A 9,229-nucleotide genomic window follows, 5' to 3' on the forward strand; every position below is an offset into this window, starting at 1 on the left:
TTTTCATTCAGATGATGCCTTGGATTGGATTGGATTGGGTTGGGTTGGGTCAGGCATCGATTCAGGACACTTTTATGACAGCCCTACATGCCCAATATATAGTCTCTATCTGTTGCATTCAACTAGCTTTAATATTAACCCACCTCGGCAAACCAAGGATCCCAGTGGATTTAACAACTGAGAGGAAAAGAAGAAGAAAAAATACATTATCGTGGGTCTACCACAGACTTGACACCATGAAAACAACAAGAAAGTTTACATGATAAAGTTATGATATGTCATTGAAGCTAATTATTTCCCTAATAGAAAGGGACCCTTTTTAGTTGGCTTAATGCTTGGCCATTTTAAAGTTGTGAGTTTAGAGCTCAAATAACACCAAATTGTTCAAATCTGTCATTCCATTTTTAGGACTCGATGCCTATTATATCACCATGGTGCACCTCCCTTAGCAAAAGGTGAGATTTTGACAGATTGGATAGGGATGATGAGTTGATGGACATTTTGATCGAGGAAGAGAATCCAATCCAGGATGAATGCTTTTACTGGTAATTATGTGTTGACTGGATACACGTTTGCCGGATCAACTGATGGACGGGAAAAGTGTTTGAATCACGAGACAAATATGACCGAAATTGCATTCTATATAATACGTCAAAATCTAGTAAAAAATGTGGGGTTCAACTACATAGTGGATATGTAATTGATCCATTCACTCCCTATGTTATCTTGGCGCATTTCAAGTTCATTATTAGAAGATGTCGTATTATGCTTATTTCGTTCATTATTAGAAGTTGTTGTATTATGTCAAGACGCATATTATGTTTATTATTAGAAGTTGTTGTATTATGTTGGGTATATCTCATGTTCATTATTACTAGAAGCGGTTGCGATATTATGTTGAACGTATCTCGCGTTCATTATTAGAAGTTGTCGTATTATATTAAAGACACATCTCACACTTTTAATTAGAAGTCTCACACTTTTTTAACTTGTCCTATTATATTGGACGTAAACTCGAAGAATGAACCAATTAAGCTTCCTACATTAGTGCCAATTGCATATCCAAGACCCAAGACCGAATGCTTTTAAGATTATTCAAAAAGTGCTGCCAACTATAGCTGATTTTGTGGGTGGTCCCTTCAGCCGATTGACCTTCCACTTTGCTCATACAAGCTTCAACCTTTATGTACTTTCCCATATCACTCCAAGCCAACCAAAGGAAGGCTAATAAAATAAGATACATTCCATGATAAATCCACTTCACAATCTCTTTTACAATTCACCTTGACGTTTTGGGTCTTGACCATTCAATCAAAGAACATGCTTCAAAAGAGAACCACATTGCCAGTCACAAAGTTGGAGTTTCCTTGCTAAAAAGCTACAAGTTACTAGGGTGGGGTTAAGAGGGAAAAATTGTCAAACAAGGGGGGAAAAGCATAAAGGGGTCTTAGCCAACAAACTCAAAACCCTAGCCCCAAATCAATGGTAGGGACATTTAAGTTTTAATTGGACCCACATTTAAATTTGTCCATACTATTTTTTTCCACATACCCCAAAATAAAATAAACAAACAAAAGGCAAACATACAAATATATATAACATCAAACACACTACACAAGGGCTCAATGATTAAACCAACATCATGTCATATGAGGTTGAAAAGTGATACCCCCCCACCCCATTCCCCACCACGCCTCACCAAACCACTTATTCAAGTGCTTCTTTAAAAAGCGCTTTTAAGAGCACAACCACAGGCCAAGCCCCCCCCCCTTCAAAATTTCAATTTCAACATCAACATTCTCTCACTCTCACACACTCTGACCGAAAGATACTTGCAGTGGCCCAACATATGGCGACACCTCTCTCAGTCGCTACCGGCAGGCCTCTGCTAATTTACGCACCCACTGCGCACTTCCTTATCCTCAACCCACCCCCTCTCATGAACTAAAATACGAAACCGAAACCCGTTTCATTCATTTCCGCAGAAAAAAAATAATAAAAAAACCGCCACTTTATGGCCGGGACTGCGCTTCTCTTTTTCCTCGTTGTACTATGCTCACCCCCCTTCTTATCCTGCGCCCAGCGCAGCGCCGAAACTCTAGCCGAGATCGAGGCCTTGACGTCCTTCAAGCTCAACCTCCACGATCCACTTGGCGCATTGAACGGCTGGGATTCAACCACGCCGTCGGCTCCTTGCGACTGGCGGGGAGTCGATTGTACTGATAACCGAGTCAGCGAGCTCCGCCTGCCTCGTCTCGAACTCGGTGGCCGACTCAGTGACCGCCTTGGTAACCTGCGCATGTTGCGCAAGCTGAGCCTCCGGTCCAACTCCTTCAACGGCACCGTTCCGTCTTCGCTTTCCCAATGTACGCTCCTACGCTCCGTCTTCTTGCAGAACAACTCGCTCTCCGGCAAGCTCCCGGCGGAGATCGGAAACCTGAGCAATCTCCAGATTTTCAACGTCGCCAGTAACCACCTCTCCGGCGAAATCTCCGGTGAGCTGCCTCCGAGGCTCAAGTACCTCGATCTCTCCTCAAACTCATTCTCCGGCGAGATTCCGAAGAGCATCGTCAACCTGACTGGCCTTCAGCTCATCAACCTCTCGTACAACCAGTTCTCCGGTCAGGTTCCGGCGAGCTTTGGCGAGCTCCAAGAGCTCGAGTTCCTCTGGCTCGACTACAACCTCTTATCAGGACCACTGCCTTCGGCGCTCGCCAATTGCTTGGCGCTCGTGCATTTGAGTGTTGAAGGCAATGCGCTCGGCGGCGTGATACCGGCGGCGATCGGAGCTCTACCGAAGCTTCAAGTGCTCGCGCTTTCACAGAATACTCTTTCTGGTACTGTCCCGTACTCAATGTTCTGCAACGTTTCGGTTTTTACGCCGTCGCTTCGAATCGTCCAGCTGGGGTTTAATGCGTTCACGGATATCGTGAAGCCCGAGACAGCGAGTTGTTTTAGTGCTCTGCAAGTTTTGGATCTTCAACACAATCAGATTGGCGGCGATTTTCCTTGGTGGTTAACACAGGTATCAAACTTGACAATTCTTGATGTTTCAAGTAACTCATTTTCTGGTGTGGTGCCGCCAGAGATTGGAAACTTAACCAGATTAGAGGAGCTTAAAATGGCTAATAATTCATTTAGCGGTCCGATTCCTGCAGAGATTAAGCAATGTAGCTTACTGCGCGTGCTTGATCTCCAAGGGAATCGATTTTCGGGTGAAATTCCTGTGTTTTTGGGTGATTTGAGAGGTTTGAAGGTGCTGTCCCTGGGGGAAAATCAGTTCTTGGGTTCAATTCCTGCAAATTTTCCCAACCTTTTGGGGCTGGAGACTTTGAGCTTGAGAGGGAACCAGTTGACTGGAACTTTGCCTGAGGAGGTGCTTATGGGGTTGGGCAATTTGACCACATTGGACCTCAGTAGGAACAAGTTTTCTGGTGAAGTTGGCATCACTATTGGGAATTTGAGTCAGCTAATGGTTCTGAATCTAAGTGGTAATGGCTTTTCTGGGAGGGTTCCTAGCAGCTTGGCCGGTCTTTTCAGGCTTACAACTATTGATTTGAGCAAACAGAACTTCTCTGGTGAGCTACCTTTTGAGCTTTCTGGGTTACCCAATCTGCAAGTTATTGCATTGCAAGAGAACAGTTTGTCTGGAGATGTTCCTGAGGGCTTTAGTAGTTTGATGGGCCTGCATTATTTGAACCTCAGTTCCAACGCATTTTCTGGTCATATTCCGGAGAATTATGGTTTTCTTCGGTCATTGGTTGTTCTGTCATTGGCTGACAACCACATTTCGGGTGTGATTCCACCAGAGCTTGGAAACTGCTCGGATCTTCAAGTCGTAGAGCTGCAATCAAACTCTTTGACAGGCAGCATTCCAGCTGATCTTTCTCACCTCTCATTGTTGAAGGAGCTTGATTTGGGAAACAACAACTTAACAGGTGAAATCCCAGAAGAAATTTCCAAATGTTCATCACTAACTGCTTTGTTACTGGAGTCCAATCATCTTTCAGGTGGCATACCAGTCTCATTGTCTGAGCTATCAAACCTAACTACTCTGGATCTTTCGAACAACAACTTGAGTGGGGAAATTCCTTCTAATCTTACGTTAATTCCTGGCCTTGTGAACTTCAATGTCTCCATGAATAACCTCGATGGTAAGATCCCGGAATTGCTTGGTTCTCGGATCAACAATCCATCAGCATTTGGAGGAAATAAAAACCTATGCGGGCGGCCATTGGATCGGAAATGTGAGGATGTAGGCACCAAGAGTGACAACAAGAAGAGGCTGATTCTAATGATTGTTATTATTGCAAGTGGAGCTTGCCTATTAGCTCTGTGTTGCTGCTTCTACATCTTCAGCCTCTTCAGGTGGCGCAAAAAGCTCAAACAAAGGGCATCTGGAGAGAAGAACAGGAGTCCAGCGAGGGCAAGCTCAGGGGCCAGTGGGGGCCGTGGAAGCTCTGATAGTGGAGGGCCAAAGCTCGTTATGTTCAACAACAAAATCACACTGGCAGAGACAATTGAAGCTACCAGACAATTCGACGAAGAAAATGTGCTCAGCAGAACAAGATATGGGTTGGTCTTCAAGGCTTGTTATGCTGATGGTATGGTGTTATCGGTCCGCCGCTTCCCAGATGGAGCACTAAATGAAAACTTGTTCAGAAAAGAAGCTGAAGCACTGGGCAGAGTGAAGCACCGGAACTTAACAGTTCTTCGAGGCTACTACGCCGGGCCACCAGACATGAGGCTTCTTGTCTATGACTACATGCCCAACGGAAATCTCGCTACTCTTTTGCAAGAAGCATCACACCAAGATGGCCATGTCCTCAATTGGCCAATGCGCCACCTCATTGCACTTGGAATTGCTCGTGGCTTGGCCTTCTTACACAGTTCCGCAGTGGTTCACGGCGATGTGAAGCCCCAAAGCGTGCTCTTTGACGCCGATTTCGAAGCCCATCTGTCCGATTTCGGGCTAGACAAACTCACATTGGCAACCCCAGCTGAGGCCTCAAGCTCAACCACAGTTGGGACATTAGGCTATGTGTCTCCAGAAGCAGTTCTAACAGGAGCAGTCACAAAAGAATCAGATGTTTACAGCTATGGGATCGTTTTGCTTGAGCTCTTGACAGGGAAGAGGCCGGTGATGTTTACCCAAGACGAAGACATAGTAAAATGGGTGAAGAAGCAGCTCCAAAAAGGCCAAATCACAGAGTTGCTGGAGCCGGGTTTGCTTGAGCTTGACCCTGAGTCAACGGAGTGGGAAGAGTTCTTGCTTGGAGTGAAAGTTGGGTTGCTCTGCACAGCACCCGACCCGCTTGACCGACCCACCATGTCCGATATCGTTTTCATGCTCGAAGGCTGCCGGGTCGGACCCGATATCCCCTCCTCCGCTGACCCGACGTCTCAACCGTCTCCGGCGTAATCAGAAGCCCAACAAACTTTGACCTTTTCTTTTTTCTTTTTTTAATTTCTTTTAATTTTTTTTTTAAATGTTTCTTTAACTGTAGTCTACCGTACGTAGCTGAAGTTTTGGACTTTTTTTCCTTGTTTGGCTTGTCTATTTTACGCTTTTGCCCTTTTAGCACGCTCGTCTACGCCGGCCGAGCCGGGACTGTGGGGTCCGCCGGCGTATTTGAGTAAAATCCAAGATTTTCAGTCAACGAAATGGACAGGCGCAGTTAATTAATTAAAAAGCCAAAAGAACCAGTGAAAAAGACAGGGCCCACCGTTCTGTTTCCCGCCAAACACCAAGCGACGAAAGGAACTGTTTATTTGGGTTTAGGGCGGGGCCACGTGGGCTCGTGAATATGTAGCCGTTAAGGTTGTGGGGTCGGAGAGGTGCATATACACCCTGGCATTGGTTTTGTGAACCAAGTTGAGCACAGATTCAACGTGATTTCGATCTGTTGGGCTGCCACGTGGGGTAATCTGCTGGCGCTGGTTTGTTCATGGCAGTGGACTGGAGTGGAGAGTGCAGACAAGGACGTTGAGTTCAGGTCCCACTGGATCAGGACTCAATAACTCTTTCTAGTACTTGAACTTTTTGTGGGTCGTGACTCGTGACTTTTTTGTTGTTGTTGTTGGTATTGAATTGATTGAATTGAATCGTAGTAGTAGCGTGTCTCATTCGTCATCTAATTTGCATTCGTGGTTTGATGCTACCAAACTTGAAATTTGGCTCCAAAATGAGCGAAAATGAATTTTATATAGCATAAATATTTTTGTAATATTAGAGGCACAAGAGAAGAGACAACAACCAGAAGATTCGCCTTGGAATACCCAAACATATAAATAAATAAAATAACTAAATACTAAATAAATACAAGAGTTGAACGAATGGTTGAGTGTGGAAATAAAATATATGTTCAGCGACACTGGGAACTGGGCAAAACGCAGTGACCGTTAAGCTATGGATCTTCCTCTTTTGAATATATCTCTGCTGTTTTTTCAAAAAAATTATTTTAATTTTACGTTGCTTCTGATTTCCTTTGGTTAAAACACACAGCACGATAAGTTGTTTAATAAATATTTTCCGAAACGTTGGTCTCTGTTATTCGATGTAGAAAATACGTTTTTTTTAATTCTTATGGTCAATGGAAATATGTTAAGTCAACGCTTATAAATGGCATCACCCAAAAAAAAAGGGCGAAAAGAAAAAAACTCTTGAGAATGGCTAGGTGAAGGACTCAGGATGGAAATTGGCAGGCTAGACAAAACATAGTTAGACCTACAAATTATGCTTAAGCCTATAACTCTGTTCAACTATGGATATGTAAGAAAAAAACAAAACCCAACATCATGTGGGTTAAGAGAGAGAGCCCAAGCAAGAGAGATTGCTGGGTCCAATTCCGACCCAAAACAGATTCGATCAAACTGAACTTGCAAGAATACCCTTAGGTGAGGCTCTATCTCTTAACCGTTGATCAAATTAGGTAACCTGATCTAACAGTTAAGAGATATGACCTCACCTAAGGGCTATATATAAGGCCCTCACTATAAAATGACTCTTGAATTGAAGCTCTGTTTTTATTTAAACGAAGAAGAGAAAAAAAACTTGAATGTTGTTTTTCCATTCCGAGTCATGGTGAATAATACCAGAAAGCTCCTTATCTCAGCCATGGCCGCAATGAAGCTAGATTTGTTTGCCAGTGCCAGGAGGGCCATACAATAAGTAGCCTCTTTTCCAAACCTTGCCCACCTAATAAAACTCCCTTTTCCTCACAAACCTATCCTAATCCTCTATGATCATTTTCTCAACCTTTTTCTCTTCTCCAATTGTATTGGCCTCAGCGAACACACGGGACAAGTAAGAGTCCATCACTTTTGTCTTTGTGTTCCATGCGGAACGTTAGCACAAACTACTCTTTTGTGGTTGTTCAGGGACGGTGGCTTGTTGCAGTCTTTAGTTTAAACTAATCGAAGGAAGGGGTCAAAGATTTCACGGCCTTTTTATTTTAACAAGGTGTTTTGCTGAGTCGGACGCCCTCCGTGGAGGGCGGGACTTATCTTGGTTCTGAGGTGAGAGTTCAGGTTCAGCGGTTTAGTACAAGTAAGATTATGTTTTTAGAGGTCATCAATGTATTATGCATTTCCCAGTACAATAATCTATCACATGATAGTAATACCATCGAATATGATGATCAGAAACATAAAACAAATTCTGTGGAGTGGAATATTCCAGAATGATGATTTCTCCATTATGTCAAACTAATATGTAGAAAAAGGAGCAGGTGAACAACCAGCTAAAAAAGCTTTATTTCAAAGACAATTCACTTCAAATTCTACAATCTGAAAAAGGATCTTCCTATGCAAGACCAATAACTTGACACAACACTGCACACTGCGAATGAGCATCACCAACCTGTGAGTACCCGAGATGCCAACAACATTCACATTCGAAGCTGGCAGCAATGCTATCTCTAATCTGCTCTGGATTGTCCGGATCGGGATGAAAGGATGATGCCGACAATGAGACCGTACAAAGCCAAAGCTTCAGCAAAGATGAGAATGAGAATCATTCCAACAAAAAGCTTTGGCTGTTGTGCATTCGCCCTGCAGAATAAACCCATTACATCAGGAACAAACTAAACATTCTATCACAGAAAAGAAATAGATCAATTGCACAAGAAGAAAACAAGGAGCAATCCAAATGTACTGCCTGCAGGTAGCCATGAACCAAAAAAAAACACGGCACCTAAAATCGGGAGAATAAATCTTGAAAACCCTTCGGGGAACATCCAATTAAAAACTTGGTGGAACAACATTCATGGCAGCAAACACAAGACGACTAGGGATTATCACTCTACCAACATGGAAAAGATTTTGTCTTTCTTCTGTAAGAGTCACTAAGAAACATTAAGAAGGGTGATCACATTTCTTTCCCATTAATAAACTCATCCAATCCAATTGTATCAAAACCCGATAAACATTGTAGACTAAATTCCATTTATAGGTCAGTTCTCTTCACATTGCCTAAAAAATTCCACATATTTCTGCCTGTCTAAATCCTTAATCAAAACCCATAACAATGCCAACAAGTTATTCGAATACCCAATTACTCAGACAAAACAAAATTCTCTTCCAACGCACAAAAAAAACACAGCTTCATCCATACAAAACTTAAACAAAAACCAGAAATGGAGGGAAAACCAAATTACCTAACACCGGCATCGCCGACGATTCCGATGGCCATTCCGGCAGAAAGTCCAGCGAGGCCGCAAGCGAGGCCGGAGGAGAGGTGGGCATAGCCATCGAAAAGGTAATAAGATTTGGCCTTTGGGTTAATCCCAGTGCTGATAATCACAGCAATGATCAAACCATAGATACCCAACACTCCCGCCATAACCACCGGAACAATCGATTTCATGACCAGCTCCGGCCTCATTACCCCCATCGACGCCACGCCCACCCCGCTCTTCGCCGTCCCGTACGCCGCTCCCATACCTGAATTGACCAAAAAGCCCCTCAAGTCATTCAATTTTCACGCAGAAATGAAATGTGCAAATTGGAGGGAAAGTCGGGGGTTTCACTTACAGGAGAAAACTAGGGCGGCCGCCGCTCCGAGGAAGCCGAAGAACGGAGCCGTTTCGTCACCGCTGAACGTGGATGACGCCATTTTCTTTGCTTTTGGTTTTCCGATTAGCGATTGGGTTCAGCCTCTCACAGATTTGGGAAATTTTGATCGCGGAGATTGGAGACTGATAGATTTGGATTCACACGAGCGTTTTGT

General features: G+C 43.7%; 2 protein-coding genes across 2 annotated transcripts; one reads left to right on the top strand and one right to left on the bottom strand.

Annotated features, from left to right (window-relative positions):
- Positions 1–1,671: 1,671 nt before the first annotated feature.
- Positions 1,672–5,545, top strand: LOC110757887 (Leucine-rich receptor-like protein kinase family protein). The gene has a single exon (XM_021959632.2). It carries the CDS (start codon positions 2,015–2,017, stop codon positions 5,420–5,422), a length of 3,408 nt encoding a protein of 1,135 aa, XP_021815324.2. The 5' UTR covers positions 1,672–2,014; the 3' UTR covers positions 5,423–5,545.
- Positions 5,546–7,675: 2,130 nt separating this feature from the next.
- LOC110757895 (V-type proton ATPase 16 kDa proteolipid subunit) lies at positions 7,676–9,229 on the bottom strand. Its single transcript, XM_021959643.2, has 3 exons — positions 9,034–9,229; positions 8,658–8,943; positions 7,676–8,052 (listed from the first exon to the last, which is right to left on the bottom strand). Exons 1-3 carry the CDS (start codon positions 9,113–9,115, stop codon positions 7,920–7,922), a joined length of 501 nt encoding a protein of 166 aa, XP_021815335.1. The 5' UTR covers positions 9,116–9,229; the 3' UTR covers positions 7,676–7,919.

Source organism: Prunus avium, chromosome 7 (genome assembly GCF_965620075.1).
Source record: "Prunus avium chromosome 7, drPruAviu1.hap1.1, whole genome shotgun sequence".
In the NCBI taxonomy this organism is placed as follows: Eukaryota; Viridiplantae; Streptophyta; class Magnoliopsida; order Rosales; family Rosaceae; genus Prunus; species Prunus avium.

What these genes read in the sequence shown, in the direction of transcription:
- LOC110757887 (XM_021959632.2), top strand. Translation starts at nt 2,015, where the DNA reads ATGGCCGGGACTGCGCTTCTCTTTTTCCTCGTTGTACTATGCTCACCC.
- LOC110757895 (XM_021959643.2), bottom strand. Translation starts at nt 9,115, where the DNA reads ATGGCGTCATCCACGTTCAGCGGTGACGAAACGGCTCCGTTCTTCGGC. An exon ending in GGCCGCCCTAGTTTTCTCCT is followed by an intron (nt 8,944 to 9,033) that starts GTAAGTGAAACC and finishes TGGTCAATTCAG; the next exon opens with GTATGGGAGCGGCGTACGGG. An exon ending in GTCGGCGATGCCGGTGTTAG is followed by an intron (nt 8,053 to 8,657) that starts GTAATTTGGTTT and finishes TTTATTCTGCAG; the next exon opens with GGCGAATGCACAACAGCCAA.